Raw genomic sequence first — 24,488 nt, 5'->3', positions numbered from 1 at the left:
ACGTCATTTTAAATAGGGTCTATCTTTTAAACAAAGTCACGTCCTATCATAAAGTAATTTCAAACTGTTACACAGGGAAGGGGAATTTAACAAGATGGGGTAGAAACATCACTACTTGTATATAATCTGTGCTTTCCCTCCACCAGGCTGTAAGTAAACTTTGGAAGTATTATAAAATAAAAAAAGGAATTCTAAGCAGCAGAAAGAAAGAAGGAGCTCCTACCCTTTGCGACAGCATGGATGTAACTAGACAGCATTATGCTAAGTGAAATAAGCCAGGTGGTGACAGAAAAATACCATATGATCTCACCTTTAATAGGAACCTAATCAACAAAACAAACAAACAAGCAAAATATAACCAAAGATGATGAAATTGAGAACAGGCCGACAGTGGCCAGAGGGAAGAGGGGAGGGAATTTCCAGGGAAAAGGGGAAGAGTTTGCAGGAACAAGTATAAAGGATACATGAATAATAAGGGGGTGAATAAAAGGGAGGAGGTGGAGAGGGCTGGGGGGGTGGGCTGGGATGGGGGTAAAAGGTAGAAAACTGTACTTGAACAACAATTAAAATAAAAAAATTAAAATTAAAATTGAAAATTAGAAAAAATGAGTCTCAAAAAAAGTCACCTCTGTGAGCTTGCCTGTTTACACAACTTCCAAAGAATTTCAGGAAAACTAGAGATACGACCTGTGAAGGACAGCACAGTCAACCCTCCGTATCTGCAGGCACTGCACTGAGTGGATTCAACCAACCACAGATACAAAAAATAGTGTTTAATATTACTTTGTTTTGAACTGAACATGCACTGATTTTTTTCCCTTGTCATTATTTCCTAGACATCATAAATAATGTAGAGATGATTTAAAGTATAGAGGAGAATGTGCTTAGGTTATGTGAAATACTATGCCATTATCTGAGGATTTGGAGGTCCAAGGGGGTCCAGAGGCCACTCCCCAGAGGATACTGAGGGATGAAGGTATAAACTGCACCGGTGCCACCTACAGCACACCTGGAAAACTGCAGCATCTTTAAAGCAAATGACCACCTGCAATTTTGCTAGATTCTTTTTTTAATTGGCTAACAATCTTTTTTTTAATTGTTTAAAATATATTTTATTGACTATGCTATCACAGTTGTCCCATTTCCCTTCACTCCCCTCCACCATGCACACCCCCTCCCACCGACATTCCCCCCCTTTAGTCCATGTCCATGTGTCATAAGTTCTTGACTTCTACATTTCCCATACTATTCTTACCCTCCCCCTGTCTATTTTCCACCTGCCATCTATGTTACTTATTCTCTGTACCTTTTCCCCCTCTCCTCCTCCCACTCCCCTGTTGCTAACCCTCCACGTGGTCTCCATTTCTGTGGTTCTGTTCTAGTTGTTTGCTTAGTTTGTTTTTTTTTTAGGTGTGGTTGTTAATAATTATGAGTTTGCTGTCATTTTACTGTTCATATTTTTTATCTATTTTTAGATAAATCCTTTTAACATTTCATGTAATAAAAGCTTAGTGATGATGAACTCCTTTAACGTCCTTATCTAAGAAGCACTTTATCTGCCCTTCTATTCTAAATGAAAGCTTTGCTGGATAGAGCCATCTTGGATGTAGGTCCTTGTCTTTCATGACTTAGAATACTTCTTTCCAGCCTCTTCTTGCCTGTTAAGGTCTCTTTTGAGAAATCTGCTGATAATCTTACAGGAACTTCTTTGTAGGTTACTGTCTCCTTATTTCTTGCTGCTTCTAGGATTCTTTCCTTCATTTTGATCTTGGCTAATGTAATTATGATGTACCTTGGTGTGTTCCTCCTTGAGTCCAAGTTCTTCGGGACTCTCTGAGCTTTCTGGACTTCCTGGAAGTCTATTTCCTTTGCCACATTGGGGGAGTTCTCCTTTATTATTTGTTCAAATAGCTTTCCCACTTGTTGCTCTTCCTCTTCTCCTCCTGGTACCCCTATAATTCAGATGTTGGAATGTTTAAAGATGTCCTGGAGGTTCCTAAGCCTCTCCTCATTTTTTGAATTCTTGTTTCTTCATTCTTTTCTGATTGCATGTTTCTTTCTTCCTCCTGGTCCACTCCATTGATTTGAGTCCCAGTTTCCTTCCCATCACTATTGGTTCTCTGTCCGTTTTCCTTTATTTCACTTAGTGTAGCCTTCATTTTTTCATCTAATTTGCGACCAAATTCAACCAATTTTGTGAGCATCCTGATTACCAGTGTTTTGAATGGGTCATCTGATAGGATGGCTTTCTCTTTGTTGGTTAGTTGTACTTGTTCTGGAGCTTTGATCTGTTCTTTTGTTCAGGCCTTTTTTTAGGGGGGGGCGGGTCTTGATGCGCCTGTGACACAGTGAGGGGAGGAGTTTTAGGTGTTTGCCTGGACAGGGCAACCCATTTTCTGGTTGTGACACTGTATGTGGGGGCAGGGTCCGAGAGAGAACAATGGCACTTGCTCCACTCTCAGCTGGTTTTCAGTCACTTCCCCCGCTTCCCTCTCAAAGCAAACTAGGCCCTTCTGGTGCTGATTTCCTGGGTGTGTGTGTGTGTGTGTGTGTGTACATTCTAGGACCCTGTGTTTCTCTCCAAGGAACTCTCCTGTGAGGCTGGGAGTTTATCCCGGCACCTCAACCCCCACAGGTGTTTTCAATTGATGTTTTTAGGTTTTATTTCCCTGAGCTGGGACCCTGGGTTGCATGGTCTGTCTCACTCCTCAGTTTTGCCTGGTTTATCTGCACACGAATGTGGGGCTGCCCAGACTGCCAGCTATGCCTCACCCCTCCACAATCTGCCGCCTCACTGGGTCCGCCCGCTGCTGCCTTGTGGGCCAGGGTCTGCCAGCCACCACTTTTTTTGCTGCAACCCCTCTCCACCTGGCCACCTGACTCTGCTCCTCCTACAGGTCTGGATGAATGTGTCTACTTTAACTCCTTGGTTGCTGTACTTCCATACAGGTCAGTTTCTTGTCAGTACTGATTGTTTTTCATTCTAAATTGTTGTCCTTATTTTGGTTGTGTGAGGAGGCACAGTGTGTCTGTCTACACCTCCATCTTGGCCGGAAGTCCTGTTTTGCTGGATTCTTGTCTTTTCTATTTCTGTCTGGCAATTTTCAATTGCTGTGCTGCACACATTTTTAAAACATGCAATACTGACTATTTAGTCAGAGGCAGTGACCTCTTTTCCTTTAGACTGTCAAATAAAAAAATGACAACAGCCTACACAACAATAGGTATCTGGTGTGAATGACTCAATTATACCTATTTTTTGTCAGATTGGCAAAAAGTATATTTTTGGTGTGCTGCAGAATTTTAGTAATTAGCTTATGTGTGCCATGAGATGAAAGAGGTCGAAAATCACTGTTGTAGTGCAACTCTGTCCTTGTCCTGAATTCCTGGTGCTTTCACTTTATAAACTTTGATCAATATTTTTCGACCTCTGAAGTCTGAGCATTCCTATGCAGCAGCTTGAGTTCTTCAGAAGAAAGCTGACATATTAACTTAATATATTTTAATGTCTGCACTAGTGGGTCTATTAATATAAACATGAAAGATAGTTTCAGTGAAGAAATACCAAAATGGAATAGATATACTTAAGTTTTTCTCTTCTATACCTTCTCACCTCTGTGTATAGCCTGGGGCATGTTAGTTTTAAGACACTCCACTTCAAAAGCTCAGAAGAGTTTCAGTCATACATTTTCAAAACAAGTCCAAATTCATTTGACAACCTCCCTACTCCTTGGACAATGAAAGACAGGCTGTTGTTCCTTAAGTACTCAGATGTCCAGCAGAGTGGTGAGCAGAAGGCACAGTTTTTAAAAGAGAAAAATAATTCTTAGGACTCAATTTGAAGCTGAATGTCATGCAGATACTAAAAACAAAGATCTCAGCAATGAAATCTTTAATAACTGAAAATGTTTTATATTAAGTTCCCAAATTGTACCTGAAGATCACACAAACACCTCTCAAATCATTTCCCTCCTCCCCACCTCTTGATCCTTTCCACCTCTGGCCATTCCAATGCATTTTATACACTATTGTTATGGTTTTCATACTAAATCACCAATTGTCTCACTCACTATCCTGCTTAGAAAATTTTAATGGCGGCCTCACTGATTTTTAGGGCCATGCTCCAACTTCACCCTGAACAGTTACTGTGCTATCAACCTTGTGTTCACCAGACTGGACTGTTTATTGATTGTGGCTCAAATACACCTTGTACATTCCCATCTTTGACTTTCCATCAACCTGTTCCCTACCTGGTGCACTTCTACTCATGCTTCAAATACCCAGTTTGAATGTCACCACCTCCTTCGTGAAGCCTTCCTGACTCTCACAAACAAAAATTCATCTCTTCTGGCCTGGTATTCCTACAGCACTGTGAATATGTCACCCTATTTCACTTCACCCCAATAGACTATAATCACTGTGTTTTCCCCATTTTCCCAAATAAAACTGTAAGCTACTCAAAGAAAGATGGCCACATCCTTATGAATCTGTATCAGCAGGCCTTAGCATGGTACCAGGCCAACCTGGTACTGAAAGCATGTTTGTGATATGAAAATGAAACATATTACTCTTTTAATTGTGCTTTCAACCCAAAGCTGTATGATTGGACAACTGAAATTAGTCAAAGTAAATGCTGATGTGTACTATGTAGTTAAGCCTACCATGGTTGCATGCGTACTGAACTAAGAATTCCTGTCTCCACCTCTCCTCCCAACCCCCCGCCCCACATCAACAACAGTCAGCCATACTCTGGTTATATACTGTTGTATTAAGAACAAGTATGTGAAATTGAGCCCCATGGTATAATTGTTTTGGAAACTGAAGCCACTAAGATACAAACATTACCTCAGCCATAAATGGATGGCTAACCTCAAAAAACCTTCTCCAAAAGGGCCTGCTAACATGGAAAGGTTCCTTAGACTATATCCCAACACTAACTAAAACTGAGATCAAAGATATCTTTGTAGAAGGACGCTGGATTTTAGTCTTCCATGCCTCCTTTCTAATCCCTAGCAGAACATACTGAAAAAAGAGGTGTATACTGCCTATCTTTAAAATAATGGAGCTAAGAAAGATTTTTCCCTTTAACTCAGAAAAATCAGGAACCATGGCTTGCTGTCTCACAGTAATTCATTTTTAGTCCTATTATTTCAACACTAATTCCAATTTTATTCTTACCAAATTAATGTACATAGTTAAAACCATAACAATATGTCAATATTGCCTAAATCAGCATAAATCATTTTGGAACTCTAGTCTCTTCCCTCCTTTTTCCTTAGTAATGTGTCTTTCATCCCCATACCACATATGTATGCTGTCAGACTCTACATCAACCAGATAAAGGATTAAAAAAGTGAAGGAAACTGAAGAGAAAACTTTTAAGTGCAGCTTTAGGTGCAATATTCTTTCAGGCAGCAAATATTTACTGTGTGTTAGTGCTATGCATGAGACTGCCTAAGCATAAGGATAATGAACAAAGCAGTCCCTGCCCTCATGGAGCCTACAGTCCAATGGAGAACACAGCTATTCAAACATAAATTATTAGGTGAGCTCAGGGAGGGCTGACAGATTCAAGAGCATGGTTACAAAAACTGCAGCAGATTCAGCAGAGGCCACAAGGCTGTGCTAACAAGCCTTCCTATTGTCATTGCCCCAAACACTGTTTACAGCTTTATAACTTCGCTTCAAGTCTGCAAGAAAACCCTCACAATAAGAAGCCTTTCAGAAATTTAACAGTTCTGAGAGCCAGTTTTCTATAACCATGCCAAACAATCTTTGAAAGCTCAAAAGGCCAAATACAGTCATGTTCCACATAATGACAACAGACCATACACACATGATGGTGATTTCATACCATTATAATGGAGCTGAAAAACTCCTGTCCCCTGGTGACATCTCAGCCATCATAATGTTGCAATGCATTACCCCGGGTCTGTGGTGATGCTGCACAGCCATTCTATAAAAGTGCAGCACATACAATTACAGTAGTAGGCTATGCCATCTGGGTTTGTGTAAGTACACTGGATGATGTCTGCACAATGATGAAATCACCTAATGACACATCTCTTAGAATGTAACCCCACTGTTAAGTGGCACATGACTGTACAATGAATCCCACTTGAGTTTGTTTTCAATCCTTGAAGAAAACAAAAAGAAATCAACAAATACACCTAACACTTACCACATAGTAAAATCTTTTTGCAAGAGTATGTATGAATATTATTTTGGCTGCAGCAGCAGTTCCATAAAGACAAACGGAGACATAGAAGTGGTTATACCATGAGAGAGACTGTCCAATCAGAGAGATGAACACTGCTATAATGAGAACTGTGACAAGGCTAGTGAACCAGCTTATCAGAGTGATGCCAAGTCCACAGGAGAAGTCCTTCATGTAGTTAGCTGCTAATAGAGAGAAAACACAACATAGAGACCACCATCTTTATTAAACAATTTCATAACCAATTAGTAGAGTTAAGGGGGCAAACATTAAAACAGGAAATTTACCACAGTAACTGAAAAAGTATTGAAGTGCCCCAGGGATAAGGTTTGTTAAATACTAGAATAGGTAAGGTATCAATGAATAATATTCAAATAACATTTACTGAGAGTCTCTGGACTCAAGGACTAAAGACTCAAAGAGCTAAGTCTTCCAGGAGTAGTCCAGATATATTCTTGACTGGGAAAGTGCATAGTCTTAATCTTCATCACCTTTGGGATGTTTTGTGTATCAAAATATCAGCAATGATGGAAAACAAACTACCACATATAATCTTGCAAAAAGAAGCCATCCCAGGAAAAGAAGGAGCACAGGAAAAGGACTGCTGTTAAAGGATTATTTAAATTAGCTACTGAATATTTTATCTAGTAACAGCACATACCAGCTTAGACTATAAAACATTTCAAGCAAAAGGGGAACAATTTCACTAGGAGTTAATTTATCAGAACAGTGTGCTATTTGTCTGTAGTATAGACAAGATGTTTTAATGGGGCTTTTCACTAAAAGTTAATCTGTACAAACCATTTTCTAATAGCTCCTATGTGGTACTTCTATGGAGTGCATAAGTATGTAAAATTCCCTGCTTCTCCAAGACTAAAAGTATAATGAGCATATTAATCTGATATTCATTTAGAAATTTCTTACTATATAAGTCAAATATTTTTCTGAGGATTTTTAACTTCTTGGAAAGATATAAACAAACTGACTAAAAAATTTTAGGCAAATTCTATATACCATACCAGTACTGCAGTTTTGAGGAAAATACTTACTCTTATGTTTGGGCTGCAACAATTTTTTGCCCAGGTACAAAACAGCAGCCATTACCACCATGGAGTTGATTATAGAGCCAACACGAGAGGGGTAGGCAATGACAAATAGGCCGAGCACATCAAAGAAGACCATGTTCCCATGTCGATACTTAGAAGAAGAAACCAACATATCAGATGTAGCTAGATATTTAAGAACTGCTAAAATGTTGTCACCTATTAGTAAAGAAAAAAGAAAAGATAAAGTTGAATAAACTATCCAGTGTCTAAATAAAGAAATACCTAAAAAGAGTAAGAACAAGAACAGTTTTCTGTTCTTACTAAATTTTTCAGATAAGCTCCAAACTCTTACTCCATTTCCTCTCCACTTAGAAACTCAGCCAACTGGCCTTCATCTTTCCCATCTATTAGAACTGGTCTCTGCTCAGTCGTACTCTGATAACAAACTCAATGGCTGTTTCCTAGTGCCTATTCATTTACTATATATTTGGGGGTGTATATATATAAGAGGCAGCCAGCTGATGATTCTCTCACACATCTATGTCTCTCTCCCTCTCTCCTTCCATTCCCCTTTCTCTACAAATAAATAAAATCTTTTTTAAAAAAAGTTATGAATGAGGAGAGAGATTATTCAGCAAGGATGGGAAAAGTCATTATCAGACAAAACCTCATACACAGAGGTCCATAATGAATATTTGTTGTATCAATGAATGAATGAGTTTGAGCTTTAACATAGGAGCTATAAAAAGCTTTGAATGATTGGCCTTTCTTCCTGTTGCTCATCCCATCCTTGACTTTCTCTTCTTTTCACTTAAGACACCACACTGTCTTTCACTGGCTTCTCTGTCTGTCTAAAAATGTTTTCCCAAGAGCTCGGGTTTAGTCCTTTGCCTTAATTTTGCTCTTCCAAAAAGCATTTCAATTCTCTAAACTTTTTGTGGTAGCCTCTATGCCTTTCATTCCTAAACCCATATACCAAGTTTTGTCAAGAGCTCTAAAACTGTACCTACATTTCCATTTGGTCGGTTCACAGACCCCCTCCATGTTACATGTCTGACAGAGTTCCAGGTCTCCTTCCCCTCCCTGTTGCTGCTCTGAGTGAGGATCACCTTCTCACATCCCCATCACAGGCCATGGCATCATCTTTCCCTAGCCAGCCAGGCTTTCTACTTTGCAATCACCTCTGCTGTCATCTGTCTGATTCATCCCTTCTGTCTAACTTGTCAAGTCTTGTGGAATTTACATTCAAAATGTACCAAATTTTCCATCCCTCCCCTTCCTTGCTATCTTTTGTCAACACGACAGTCTAGGTCTATTCCATACTTAAATTATTGTCTCCTGGGTTAAGTTAGCTGACATATGGCTCCCCTGACTCTCCACCATCCATTCCAACTAGTGTCATGAGAATAAAAGCATTTAAAGCCATCATTTGCTCACGTACTCAGGCCTTTAATGATCCCTTATTTTTACAGCATCTTCCTGCTGATTTTAAAAGCCCTCTACAATTTTCTCTACCCCTACACTTCTACCTCATTTCCCTCTATTTCTGAAAATACAAATTCCATTAGATTGTAGCCTCACAATCTACTCACCAACAGCGCCCCCCCATGCACACAAACACATCCTACCTGTGCTGTGCTCTGGGAACATACTCTCCACTGGGCCAAATCCCACCAACTCTTTAAGGTTCAGCATCAGACTTGCCTCTCCTGATTACTCCACATCTCTCTGGAAAGCACTTTAATTCCCTTGCCCCTGTGTTGTCCTGATACCTGTCCTATAACCCTTTCACCTGCCCTCAGCACCCAACTTTGGATCACTGTAACTTTTCTACACCTGGGCAAGCTGCCCTAATGTGTTGGTGCCACCTCCAATATATAGCTTCCATTTTGGCTACACTCTCATTGGTCAGCAGTGTTACCATAACCCTGGTTAACTCCCTTTTCAATCACCCACAATGAATAGTCCTATGCTCTTAACTGCTAAGCTAGACTTCAAGGCTAAACCTGAAGCCCTCATATCTTTAACTCCAAAGCCTCAGCTCATTCACACCATACACTACCTCCCTAATGCTCAAGCCACAAAATATTTATAGGTTTATAGGTCATCCCTAATGTTCCATCTTATCAGATATGAAAAGTCCAAATTAGAATACCAACCTGCTCTCTGAATGGAATCTGTTAGAATTCTGTCCGCTGTGTCATACTTGGTGTGATAAATGTATCCATTCTCAATAAAAGCTAAGTCTATTCCTAAAACATACACAAAAAAAGTCATTTTGCTTTAAAGATCAAACTTGTTTTAGGTCTATTTGTTTAATGTTTTAAATTCCTAAAAGACAAAATGTCAAAGCACTGGCATGGTTGCTTTGTCACATTTATGGATGAAATTCTCTTCCAATTTTCACAGAATCTCTAGCTGGACACGTAATTCAGTACATAATGAGTGAGGAAGTATAGTACTGCACAGGGAGGCATTACAAGTCACACAGCAAGGAGTAGGAGTATCGAGCTTAGGAGGTCATCAAAACTTTGCCATCTATGTACTTGCCAAGCCAAAGCCAAATTTTAAATTCAAATAAGCTGTACAAGTCACCAAGGGTGGTGGCAAAGCAAAATAAAAATGAAGTCAAAGACCCATGAACAATCTGTTACCATCTCTTAAGAATGAACTGCAAAAGTTCTCCTGTTCTCCTGTCATGCTGTGGAGCAAGATGACATGTTATAGAAAAGGCAAGCATTTAAACTACAGGTTTTTTTAAAAAGTAAAATACCAGGAACTTAGTTTCAGTGAGTCAGGATACAGCTCTTCCACAGAGAAATTTCTCTCAGAAAAATACTATCTACTGACAAACTTCCAAAATGTAAAACTTGCTATTAAGCAAGCATAGCCCATAATAACAGACAAAATACCTGGAATGTTCCCAAAATCCCTATAGATACGGAAGTCCGTATCTGAAGGAATGATGCCACTCTGAAAAACCTCCTGAGCCACCACAGAAGCAAAAGGGTGTTTAGCTGCTGAAACATAAGCTTGGACCAACCAAGGGTTTTCAGGACCTGAAAGGAAACATGACAACATAAAGTTAATACGGAAATTTGTTTAGCATACTAATTTTTTAAACCTGAAATAGTTACTGTGGTGGTTTGGGAAGAAAGGTCCAGGGTGGTTTTAAAGCATTTTTTTCTGTATTTTCCAACACTTCTCTAGTAAATATATATGACTTTTATAACGAAAAATAACCCTTCAGAAAATAAAATTATTTTTAATGATTAAAAAACAACACTATAAAAAGTTTAAGTTTAAAAATTAAAAAGTCATTCAAAAGTTCATCATCCTAAGATAAAATTATTTTCATGTTTTCAATTTTTAAAAAATTTATGATTATGTGTACTTAGGTATACTCATAGGGTACTATACTCGTACATTGCTCTTTCACTTAACATTATATTAAGTTCATATTCCTATGTTGGCAGGTATTATAATGGTCATTTTAATAACTGTATAACACTGCATATACAATAAAGTTCCTTATTACTACTATTTGTAATTTTTATCATTATTAATAATTCTGCACTAATATCTCCATGCACATATGGCTATGTTTAAATGCAGCAGTTATTTTCTTTAGGATAGTGAGATAAATTATATTATTGTTCCCAATTATTCACTCCTTTCCCCTCTTCTCCCATTTAACTTGTAATGCCTCCCTGTGGAAGTAGCACATACACTTCCTCACTGGGTTAACTGCAGCTTTGGCCACATGAATTGCACTGGCAAATAGATTATAAATGGGAGAGACATGAATTTCAATGGAGAAGACTTTTAGGACACATCACATGGTCCATGAGACCACATCCATGACTGGGAATCCCAGAATGAACTAACACACATGAAATATAGTAACCATGGAACATGACTGCTGTTATCCAGGAACCAAATGTAACGTGAGCAAGAAATAAGCCTTCACTATTTATTGTGACCCACTAAGGCTCACATGTTGTTTGTTACAACAAAATTCAGCAAAAGTTGACTAATGTATACAGATAAAGTAATTATATTTCAGGGAATCTAAGACTACTAACACTTTTATAACTTCATAAACAGATAATCAAACTGCTTTCCTACAGAAAAAAAAATGCCACACAATTGGAGTGGGGGCAAAGAAACACTACAGAACTAGTTACCCAAGTGACACCCACATACTGTAATTTACCAGACACAGATTTTAAAATAACTGATTAATATGTTCAAAAACACAGATAAGAATTTCACCATACAAGTGTAAACTATTTTAAAAATCAGTCAAATTAAAACTCTAGAACTGAAAATCATAATAACTGATGTTAAAATTTTAATAGATGGTTTAACACAAGGTTAAAAACAACAGAAGAATTACAGATCAACAGAATTAAAGCACAGAAAGAAAAAAAGGATGAAAAATATGGAAATAAGTATGAAAGACACATGGGATACAGTAAAAAGGTATATGACTAACTGGAGATAGAATAGGGCAGAAGCCATGTTTAAAGAGATAATGGCCAATAATTTTCCCAAACTCACAGAAAATATTAAGCTGTGAATTCAAAATGCTCTAAAAACTACAAACATAATAAATATACAGAAAAAACACACTTAGTACCAAGATCATTGCTTTTGAAAACCATTATCCATTAAAAAGAGTAGGTTCCCTTTGAGACATGCTAGATCCAGGAGTGGGGCTAGAAAAATACAAAATGAGTCAGAACATCTTGTGCTAGAAAGTAAAAAACTGCTTAAAGGAACATGTCAGAGAAATATCAAAAAGTCTAAGGCACCAATTGAAGGGACTGTCTTGGGCTTAAATTGGAAAAATTCATGTATGAAACTCATAGTAACATAATACATAATCTACACAATATAATAAAAATACGTGAAATTCTGAAATAAATACATAAATAAAGGAGAACAGGAAGCATTTCTTCTAGAATTCCAACTATTAACTACAGATGGAATGACAGAGCTGGAAAACTAAGCATCTGGCTATCAACTTCAACTGATCTACCTGACCATGGAGCATCATCCAGTGAGAAATCACCAGCACGTAACTTTGCAAACCACTTCTGACACATTCGATCGGTCACAGCACCTTTTCCATACACTGCACAAATCATTTTTTTGTGTTTCAGTTACATTTTTATCTTTCTTGAAATAATTTAGCATAGTATGTCAAATGTTGCATATTTTCTTCCATCTTCAATATTAAAATGGCTACACAAACATTCACTGATTTTAATAAGTTTTTTTAATGGATGCTGATAAGACAGCTGTCACAATACAATCTAACAAAATTGTTTCAAATCAAATGAACTTTTTGGCCAACCTAATACTAAGCAAACCTAGTCAAAGAAAATTCATAGGTCTGGGATTCTGCAGGGAAAAGGTAAAGGATGCTGCCTTTTTCAGTATTCTTTGGGTCTCAAATGACTCCTTGTTTCATTATTAATCATATCAATATTCTTCCTCATTATGCTTACTATACATGCTTTACATGCATTATGTTATTCAATCTTCACATCAACCATAGGAGGTAGACACTATTAACAAACCCACTTTACAAATAGAAGACACTGAGAGTTCGGCAATTTTCCCTAACATCAGGAGGGTGTTAGAGGTAACTGGTATTTAAAGTTTGCATTCTTGAACACTATGCAACACTGCTTTCCCTTTCATCATGGCAAATTATATGGTCATGATGAATTACAAGAATTCATAAACTCTAATATCACTGTTATTTCTTGGCAAACCCCATTCATGTTGTACCAGAGACTAAATACAAAAAGGGGAGACAATTTCTGTAGCTGTACAATAAGTTCTCATAATATGAAATTATTAACAGTATATTTAATGGGCTAGTCATACAAAAGAAATTTCAGGTGACAAAGTAGCTAAGCCAATAATCAATACAGAAAACATAAACAAAGCCCAGAAGTTCACAATAATAACAGCAAAAGACTGCAAAAAGTGTTTTTCACTTATCCAAAGTTCTTCCTAATTGAAATGGTCATTTATTACAGTTTGCATATATAGAAAAAGGAATGTCTCTTTGTAAAACAAAAAAAAATGTCTTTTACACATCCCCTAAAAAGGCCTGACAATTTGAAAATCAATGAATTGAACACTAAAACTAAATGAATTTCTGAAAACTACAGGAAAAGTAAAAATATATTATGAAACTTATTTTACTTCTTGTCCTAATTCTGAAATGAGCTGCATAATATCACCCAATACAATGGGGAAAGAACAACCTCTTCAAAAAACGGTGTTGGGAAAACTGCACAGTAACAGGCAAAAGAATAAAAACTAGACCACTATTTTATAGCATACACAAAAATTAACTCAAAATGGATTAAAGACTTAAAGACTTAAACATAAGACTTGAAACCAGGTAATCCCTAGAAGAAAAAACATAGGCAGTAAACTCCTTAACATTGTTGTTGGCAATAATTTTTCGGATTTGACTCAAAAAGCAAAGGCAACAAAAGCAAAAACAAATAAGTAGGAATACATTAAATTAAAAAGCTTCTCCACAGCAAAAGAAGCCATCAGCAAAATAAAAATGCAAACCACTGACTAGGAGAAATTATTTGCAAATCATATATCTGATAAGAAGTTAACATCCAAAATAAATAAAGAACTCATACAACTCAAGAGCAAAAAACAAAAACAAAAAAATCCTATGAAAAAATGAGCAGAAAATATGAATAGACACTTTTTCAAAGACATATAGATGTCCAATGGGTAAATGAAAAAGCGATCAACATCACTAATCATCAGGAAAATGCAAATTACACCCACAGGTTAGAATGGCTACTACCAAAAGGTAAGAAAACGAGTACTGGTGGGCGTATAGAGAAAAGAGAACCCTTATATACTGTTGGTGGGAATGTACACATAGACATACACATATTGCTACACTCAGTTTGCTAATATTTTATTTAGGATTTTTGAATCTACATCACTTATCTACCAAAATTATCTACCAAAACTAAATATGCACATCTTATGATTCAGTAATTACGGGCAGAAATGTGCATACATGTATATGTGTACTGAAAGGCATTTACAAGAATGTTCAGATCCAAGATAGTGGTGGAGTAGATGAGAGTTACACTCTCCTCCCAGGTCCAAATTGGAATTACAACTAAATTAAAGACCAATCAACCTGAATAACCAACTAAGGTTAGCTTAATAGAAGTCTTATAACCAAAGATTTACAGAAGAAGCCACACAGGCTGGTAGGAAGAGCATAGACATGAAAAGGGCTGGCCCTGCACCCATGGGCGGCAGCTGAGAATTCAGAGGAATATTACAGCTGCAAAGGACCCCCTGAGAAATGTGAGGTCTCAACCCCACACCAAACTCCCCAGTCAGGAGCACCAGAGCCATAAAGAGGAGCCCACATAACATCTGGCTGTGAAAATCAGTGGGGATTCTGTCTGCCATGTAGACAGCAGTCTGCAGGAACACAGGCACCCTCTTAAAAAACCAGCACACAAAATCTCATTTGTGGCCACTCATCCTGGGCTTGGTCAGGGGGAGAACAGAGCGAACTAGAGTGTCTGAAGTAAGACTAGGTTGTGTAGCTCTGGGGAAAGAGGTGAAGGGACAGCAACCAGGGTGCCTGTGCTGAACTCCTCTCCCACACCACAGACACCATCTCTCCTAGGTCAAGCTCTCCACTCCATCTGACATCAGCCTAGAGGCATGCACTGGCCCCACCCTCCCAACTCTCCATCACCTCACCCTGCTGAGTTCACATTCTGCAAGGAGTCAGTTGTCTGGGGCCTTGGTGCAGACTTTCTTGGAGGGCTCCTGAAGATGAACTCATGGATTGCCAGAGACCTAGTTGTGGGCTTAGGCAGGGTCCATTTCCCTGCCCCCTCACCTGACTGGCACTTCGCTCCCACAAATCTCCACTAGTCCCATCCTCCCAACTACCAGTAGCCCTGCCATGCCAAGCTTATAACCTGCAAAAGGAGTCACCTGGATGTGGCCAGTTTGAACCCTCGGTACAGCCTCTCTTGGAAGGCTCTCAAGGGGGGAAAGGCTGAGTTGTGTGGTTCTAGAGCAAGGGCCATTTTTCCCTCACACACCTTACTGATGCCACCATTGCTATGCAGAGCCCTCCCTTCACATGGCCAAATCTTGGTCTGTTTGGGCCTGATGAACTCTGCTGGGCTTACCCTGAAAACTCGGAGACCTAGCCCCACCACAAAGGTCCACAGGCACCCTAGGGTGGTGGCTGCCTTGGTGTACCCTGAAACTTGCTGAGTGGCCTCAGGCCCAGCAGTGGTGCTTAAGTTTGAATCTGTATTAATCTAGTGATCACCACTCACACCTACCTGCTGACTCACTAAGAACATACTTCATGTGCATGCAACCAGAGGTTCATTCAGTGACTGAGCCTAAAAGGAAGCCAGCAAACAGAGCCAGATCTCAGAGCCACCTTGAGTATTTTGCTGACCTATGCTCAGTGCTAGTGGAAGCCAACCTCGGTGCACAGCTTGGCCCTCCCAGGCATAGCTAGGCCCAAAAGAGTTAGCCACAACCTGTAGATTGCTTTGTAGCTAACAAACAGGTAGCCCAGGATGAGCCATGGGCAGTGTCTGACATTGCCATGCACCAAAGTTCCTCCCAAGAGGCCCCAGAAATAACAGACCCAGTGGTAGGATTAAAACCACATTAGAGCACGACCCAATTAGCTCCACATGTGGCACACACAAGAAGAGATCTCAGCAGACAGCAGATCCTCCTGGGGCAAATCTGGCTTTGTGGAATGAGCCCCCTCACAGCAGCATATACATGGTGGTCGCAGCCAACCCTCATAGTTAGCCAGTCTGAGTAGACCCCTCAGGTCTACCTCACTCACAGACAGGCCAACAGAAATCAAGAATCAACTACCACAGAAGGGTTCACATAACCCACACAAGGGATATCCCTAGAGCCCTTAGCTCAGGTGATCAGAGAGACTGCGTTACTATGATCCATAAGACACCTGCTACATCAGGGCACCATATCAAAACTAGAAGACATAGAAGATCCACCTAATAACACAGAAATAGTTACAGAGAGGCATCCAAAGTGGGGAGACCAAGAAATATGTCCCAAATGAAAGAAAAGAAATCCCCAGAAAAACTACTAAATGAAATGAAGATAAGCAATCTACCGGATACAGAGTTCAAAATAATAGTTATAAGGATGCTCAAAGGACTTAGGGGAAGAATGGATGAACTCAGTGAGAACTTAAAGAGATAGAGAACATAAAAAAGAATATAGAAACCATAAACATGACCAGTCAAAAATAAAGAATACAGTATGTGAAATAAAGAATATACTAGAAGGAAACAACAACTGGTCAGATGAAACAGGATCAAATCAGTGATTTGGAAGACAAGTAGCAGAAAACACCCAATTAGAGCAACAAAAAGAAAAAAAATTTTAATGAGAATAGTCTAAGGGATCTCTGAAACATCAGGCATAACAACATCTGCATTATAGGAGTACCGGAAAGAGAAGAGGTAGAGAAAGGGATTAAGAACCAATTTGAAGAAATAGATTCCTCAATGGGGTAAAAAAAAGAACAACCCACACAAGTCCAGGAAGCATAGATGGTCTCAAACAAGTTGACCCAAAGAGGCCCACACCAAGATACATCATAATTAAAATGGCAAAACTTAAAGACAGAATCTTAAAAGCATCAAGAGAAAGAACTACCTACAAGGGAGCGCCCATAAGATTGTCAGCTGATTTCTCAACAGAAACATTCCAGGTCAGAGGAGTTGGCATGAAAAAAATCAAAATGATTAAAAGTAAGGACCTATAAACAAGACTACTTTACCTATCAAGGGCAACATTTAAAATGGAAAAAGAAATAAAGAGCTTTCCAGACCCCCCCGAAAAACAAAAACATACTTTAGTTCATTACCACAATATTGGTACTACAAGAAATTTTCAATAATGGGACTTATTTAAGAAGAAAGGAAAAAAAGAAACAGTTATAAAGAACAATGGCAATAAATACATACCTATCAATAATCACTTTAAATATAAATGGATTAAATGTTCCAATCAAAAGACATAGGGTAGCTGAATAGATAAGAAAACAAAATCTATATATAGGTTGTTCATAACAGACTACAGAGAACCACTTCAGAATGCAAGATACACACATTGAAAATAAAGGGATGGAAAAGAACATTCGTACAAATGGAAAATTTTTAAAAAGCTGGGATAGTAATACTTATATCTGAAAAATATATTTTAAAACAAAGGCTATAATTAGACACAAACAAGGACTTTATATAATGATATATGTATCAATCTAACAAAAAGACTGTAAACCCTTGTAAACATTTATGCACCCAACAGAGGAGCACCTAAATACATAAAACAAATCTTGATGGACATACAGAGATAGATGGCAATACAACCACAGTAGGGGGATTTAACACCCCACTGATATCAATTGATAGGTCTTCCATACAGAAAATCAATTAAGGAAATAGCAGCCTTAAATGACACACTAGATCAAATGGATTCGATTACTATTTAGAGCATTTCACCCCACAGCAGCAGAACATGCATTCTTTTTAAGTGCACGTGGAGCATTTTCTAGGATAGACCACAGGTTAGACCACAAAACAAGTCTCAATAAATTTAAGATTGAAATCATAACAAGTATCTTTTCTGACCACAGTGGTATCAAACTAGAAATCATTTACAAGAAAAAAACTGAAAAACACACAATCACATGAAGGCTAAATAACAAGCTAATAAACAATGAATGAGTTAGCAATAAGAACAAGGAAGAAATCAAAATGTACCTTCAGCCCTGGCTGGTGTGGCTCAGTGGATTGAGTGACAGCCTGTGAACTGAAAGGTTGTCAGTTCGATACCCAGTCAGGGCACGTGCCTGGGTTGTGGGCCAGGTCCCCAGCTGGGGTCATGCAAGAGGCAAATGATTGATGTTATTTTTTAACATATGGATGTGTCTCTCCCTCCCTCTCTCCCTCTCTTCCCGTCTCTCTAAATATAAATAAAATCTTTTAAAAAGTACCTTCAGACAAATGAAAACAGGAATGCAACAACACAAAACCTATAGGACATTAAAAAAGCAGTTCTAAGAGGACTGCTTTCATAATATTACAGGCCTAACTCAAGAAACAAGAAAAATCTCAAATAAACAATCTAACCTTACACCTAAGGGACTAGAAAAAGAACAACAAACAAAACCCCCAGTAGAAGAAATGGAATAACAGATATCAGCGCCAAAATAAACAAGAGTCTAAAAAATAATACAAAAGATCAATAAAACCAAAAGCTAGATCTCTGAAAAGATAAACAAGATGGACAAACCTTTAACAAACTCACCAAGAAAAAAGAGAAAGGATGTAAATAAATAAAATCAGATATGAAAGAGAAGTAACAACTGACAACACAGAAATACACAGGATTATAAAAAAACATTACAAACAACTGTATGCCAACAAATTACAAAAATCGGAATAAATGGATTAATTCCTAAAAACATGCAATCTTCCAAAACTGAATAAAAAAGAAACAGAAAATCTAAACAGACCAATTACTACTAACAAAATTGACACAGTAATTAAAACACTTCCAACAAACAAAAGTCCTGGACCCTGGTGGCTTCACAGATGAATTGTACCAAACATTCAAAGAACTAATACCCATCATTCTCAAAGTATTCCAAAAAATTCAAGAGGAGGGATGACTCCAAAGCTCATTTTGAGGCTAGCATTATCCTAACTCCAAAACCAGATAAAGACACTAGAAAAAAAGAAAATTATAGCCCAATATTCCTAATGAACATAGATGTAAAAATCTTCAACAAAATATTGGCAAACTGAATTTAGCAGATCATGCACTATAATCAAAGGTTTCTATTACTGGGATGCAAAGTTGATATTGTATCTGTAAATCAATTAATGTGATATACCACATAAACAAAATGAAAAATCAAAATCACATGATGATCACAAAATCATATCAATAGATGTAGCATAAGTATTTTACAAGATCCAGCATCCATTTATGAGATAGAAAGAGAGAGAGAGAGAGGGGAAGGAACAGAGGGAGGGGGAGGGACGGTGGGAGGGAGAGGGAAGGAGGAAGGAAGGAAAAGGAAGAGAAAGAAATTCTTAGCAATGTGGGAAAAGAGGAAACAAAGCTCAACATACTAAACACTTTGCAGGACAAATCTACAGAGAACATCATACTAAATGGGGAAAAACTAAAAGTGTTTCCCTTAAGATCAAGAACATGACAGGGATGTCCACTTTCACCACTTATTCAAAATAGTACTGGAAGTCCTAGCCACAGCAATCAGACAAGAAAAAATAAAAAGCACCCAAACTGGAGAGGAACAAAGTAAAACTCTTGCTATTTGCAGATGACATGATACTACATAGAGAGAAACCTAAAGAATCCACTAAAAAACTACTACAACTGAGAAATAAATTCAGTAAAGTAGCAGGATACAAAATAAATTTTCAGAAATTGGCTGCATGTTTATACACCAACAATCAAGTAGCAGAAAGAGAAACTGAGAAAACAATCCCATTTACAACTGCATCAACTATAACATACATAGGAATAAATTTAACCAAGGATGTAAAAGACCTGCACTCAAAAATCTGTAAGACACTGAAAAAAAAAAAAAAAACTGAAGAGGATACAAATAAATGGAAGCATTTACTGTGCTTATGAATAGGAAGAATTATTGTCATCAAAATGTCTACACTACCCAAAGCAATCTATAAATTCAACACAATTTCTATCAAAATACCAGTGGCATATTTCACACAACTAAAACAAATAATTCAAAAAAATTTATGGAACCACAAAAAACCCCAAAGAGCCACAGGAATCTTGAAAAAGAAGAACAAAGTTAGAGTACCATCCTATCGAATATCTAACTATATTACAAGATGATAGTATTCAAAACAGCATGGTACTAGCATAAAAACAGATCCATGGAACAGAGAACCCAGAAAAAAAAAACTCTGCATATATGGCCAATTAATATTCAACAAATGAGGCAAGAACATACAATGAGGTAAAGATGGTCTATGTGATAAATGGTGTTAGAAAAATTGGACAGGTACAGGAAAAAAATTTAAACTAGACAAGCTTCTTATACCATATACAAGAATAAACTCAAAATGGATTAAAGACCTAAATGTTAAAATTGGAAACCATAAAACTCCTAGAAGAAAACATAGGCAGTGAAATAGCTGACATTTCTCTTAGGCATACATTTTCTGATATATACACACACACACACACACACACACACACACAGGGTCTGGCAGAAGTAAGGCCTGCTTGAGTGTGGTTGGTACAGTAATAATATGGGTGTAATAATTTATAGTTTTAATTTTAACATTTCACCTAAAATGTCATATGGTATATTTGAATGTGGGAGTGTTATGTTACAGAATTACATGCTTATGATTTTGTAATAAAAAGGGGCATTATTTTTGCTGGACCCTAAGCAAGAGAAACAAAAGAAAAATAAATGGGACTACATCAAACTAAAAAGTGTTTGCACAGCAAAGGAAACCATCAACAAAGTGAAAATACAACCTACTGTATAGAAGAAAACCGTCATCCATAATACATTCCATATGGGGTTAATATCCAAAATTTATAAAGAACTCATACAATTCAATGCCAAAAAAAAAAAGCCAAACAATCCAATTTAAAAATGGGCAGAAAACTAAATAGGCAGTTTTTCTAAAAGGACATACAAATAAATGACCAATACACATATGAAAAGATTCTCAACATCACTAATCACCAGATAAATGCAAATTAAAACCACACAGAGATATCACCTCATACCTGTCACAATGGCTATCATCAATAAATGAACAAACACATTGGCAAGGACATGGAAAAAAGGGAACCCTGGTACAAAGTTAGTGGGAATGCAGATTGGTGCAGTCAGTATTTAAAACAGTATGAAGGTTCCTCAAAAAAATTAAAAATGGAACTGCCTTCTGACACAGTTATTCTACTTCTAGGCATATATATAAAAAAACATTAATTTGAAGGAATGTATGCATATCTATGTTCAATGCAGTGTTATTTATAAAAGCCAAGATAAGAAAGCAACCCCAGTGCCCTCAATAGACCAGTGACAGAAAAGATGTGATACCGACACACACACAATGGATACTACTCAGCCATAAAAAAGAATGAAATATTACCATTTGTGACAGAACAGATGTACCTAGAGGGTATTATGCTAAGTGAAATAAGTGAGACAGAGAGATAAATATATGATTTCACTTACATGTGGAATCCACAGGACAACATAAACAAACAAAACTGAAATAGACTCACAGACACAAAGAACAGACTGGTGGTTGCCAGAGTGGAGAACAGTAGGGAGACTGAGTGAAAAGGTAAAGGTATTAAGAAGTTCTTATCCTAATTACCTCACTGAGAAAGGTGGAAGGCAGATACAGAAATATTTTCACTTTACATTCTTTCTCCTACCATCATCTAAATCATCTGATGCTTCCAGTATCTTGTGCTGCCATCCTTCTTAATGCAAAGGGTATGGGCATGTGTGATGCTGAGATGAGGTATATCTTATGTCAAGAATGAAAAGTCAAAGTTTCCTGAAAGTCCAGTAAAAGCAGACCCAACTTAGACAAACAGCATCACTCCCACTGTTCTACCTCATTCTAACTTCGGCTGGTGGCATGAACAACACACAAAAACAAAAAAAAAAAAAAAAAAAAAAAAAAGGACGTATTAGTAGGAGACTGAGAGCAGCAAATGTTGTTATGGAAGCCAAGTAATATGAGGCCTGAGAACTGACCACAGAATTTAACAATATGACTTTTGCAAGAATAAGCTGAAAGCTAACTACAACTAATTAAAAAATAGGAACAAAGTTATTCCACTCTCTTGAGGAATTCTGCAATAGGTGGGAATTGAGAAACGAGCAGTAGTTGGGGGATGAGGGAGGTCAAAAGTGGCTTTCTTTAAGAAGAGAGAAAAAGCATGTTTGTGAGCTGAAGGAAATGATTTCATAGGGAGGAAAAATATTACTAACTGAAAAAGGGAAAAAATGTTTAAGTAACCATTAATGTAACCAGTCCCCTGTACATGGACTGAGGTGTTTTCAATTGTTTTGCTCTTAGATCTATGTGTCTATGTGCAACAATAAATTCCAAGTGGACCACCTGGACATACGGGTTTACGCCTTTTGTTTTTTTTTTAATCCTCACCTGAGAACATTTTTTTTCATTGCTTTTAGAGAGAAAGGGAGCAAGAGAAACATCAATGTGAGAGAGAAACACTGATCAGCTGCCTCCCCACCTACCTGGACAGGGGGATCACACATGCCCAGACTGGGGACTGAACCTGCAACTCAGGCATGTGCCCCAACCAGGAATCAAAACCGCAACCTTTCACCAATAGGACAATGCTCCAACCAACTAAGCCACACCAGCTAGGGCAGGGTTTGCACATTTTATAAAGTGGTCCATATTGTCAAGCTGTCCCAAAACTGCATCAGTCAATACTTCCACCAACTGTTTATGAAAATGCCTGTTCTATAATCATCAGCACTGGGCATTACCATTCCATTTACCATGCAAATCTAATATAAAACAAATTCTTACTGTTGTTTGAATTTACATTTCTCCTAAACTAAACCAATGGTGTCATGTGGCAGCTTCTTAAAAAGTTAAACATAGCCCTGGCTGGTGTGGCTCAGTTGATTGAGCGCCAGCCTATAAACCCAAGGGTTGCTGGTTCGATTCCCAGTCAGGGCACATGCCTGGGCTGCAGGCCAGGTCCCCAACTGGGGGTGCACAAGAGGCAACCACACATTGATGTTTCTCTCCCTCTCTTTGTCTAAAAATAAAAATAAAATCTTTAAAAAAGTTAAACACAAATTTACCATATGACCCAGGAATTCCATACCTAGCTGTCAAGCCAAAAGAAAATATACATCCACACAGACTTACACCAATGTTCACTGCAGCATTAGTCATAACAGCCTGAAAGTGGAAACAACCCAAATGCCCATCAACTGATGAATGACCCATACTATGGAATGTAATTCAGCCATTACAAATAATAAAGTACTGATACATGCTACAACATGGATTAAACTTAAAAAATATTATATGAAGTAAAACAAGCCAGACTGCTAATGATTTGGGGGTTCCTCTTTGGAATGATGAAAATATTCTAGCCCGAAAGATAGGTTGTGCGTTCTATTCCTGCTCAGGGCACATGCCTGGGTTGTAGTTGGATTCCTGGCCAGGACGCATACAGAAGGCAGCCAATCGCTGTTTCTCACATCGATGTTTCTCTCCCTCCCTTCCTCTCTTTTTAAAATAAATAAGCATGTCTCCTCCAGTGAGGATAAAAACAAAAATATTTAATTAAAGATTCTAATATTGATTGTGGATACGACTGCACAACTCTATGAATATCTAAAAACCAGCACATTTTGCACTTTAAATAGGTGAGTTGTATAGTATGTGATTATATCTCAACAAAGCTGTAATTTTTTAAAAAGAATGCAGTCTTGAGCAGGTCATAAAATATCAGATAAAGTATGATCTCATTTTTGAAAGATATATATTATATAAAAATATATTAATGTGTTTGTAGAGAAAAAATTCCAGAAGTGTAGAGACTAAACTATAACACTGGTTTGCCCTGGGTGGTAGGATTACAAGGACATGAATATTTTTTCACAAGAGAAAAAAGGTAATCTGTGACTCCTTTGCTGATGAGCTTTCTTCTACTCAAGGCTGGTAGTTATCTGAATTTTTTTTACAAGGAATATCTATTACTGGTTTAATCTGCATGGATTCTATAACACCTTCAAAATTATTAAATCAAGCCTTCTTGACTCATGAAATAAATCACTAGCCTGAAAAATCAATTCATTCTTTCACGCATTCTGGCCCTTTCTAAAAACTAGGTAGTAATGATTATTCTAGTCACTAAAAACTCCCCAAATGAATGTCTCTGTCTGAAGTGACAATGGAGCACTAGAGTACAAACTGTTTTAACCGAGAAGTTTCCAGGACAGGACAAGTGCTGCTGCACAGGGAAAAGGGGCTTGTTAGGGAAGCTAAGGACAGAGCAATCCGGCATACGCTCCCAAATACAACTCCAAACCC

General features: G+C 37.8%; 1 protein-coding gene across 2 annotated transcripts in view; it reads right to left on the bottom strand.

Annotated features, from left to right (window-relative positions):
- ERMP1 (endoplasmic reticulum metallopeptidase 1) overlaps positions 1-24,488 on the bottom strand; it is a 64,246-nt gene that overhangs the window by 22,462 nt on the left and 17,296 nt on the right. The window contains exons 5-8 of one of the 2 annotated variants that reach the window (XM_028513828.2): positions 10,176-10,322; positions 9,423-9,515; positions 7,267-7,479; positions 6,182-6,402 (exon numbers count right to left, since the gene is read on the bottom strand). In XM_028513828.2, coding sequence (XP_028369629.1) covers positions 6,182-6,402; positions 7,267-7,479; positions 9,423-9,515; positions 10,176-10,322 — 674 coding nt within the window. The remainder of the gene's footprint in view (positions 1-6,181; positions 6,403-7,266; positions 7,480-9,422; positions 9,516-10,175; positions 10,323-24,488) is intronic. The other variant, XM_036021662.1, reaches the window with a different exon arrangement.

The sequence above is a fragment of the Phyllostomus discolor genome, chromosome 3 (genome assembly GCF_004126475.2).
Source record: "Phyllostomus discolor isolate MPI-MPIP mPhyDis1 chromosome 3, mPhyDis1.pri.v3, whole genome shotgun sequence".
Classification (NCBI taxonomy): Eukaryota; Metazoa; Chordata; class Mammalia; order Chiroptera; family Phyllostomidae; genus Phyllostomus; species Phyllostomus discolor.
The sequence above is the reverse complement of the archived record's forward strand: the minus strand, read 5'-3'. Positions and strand labels throughout refer to the sequence as shown.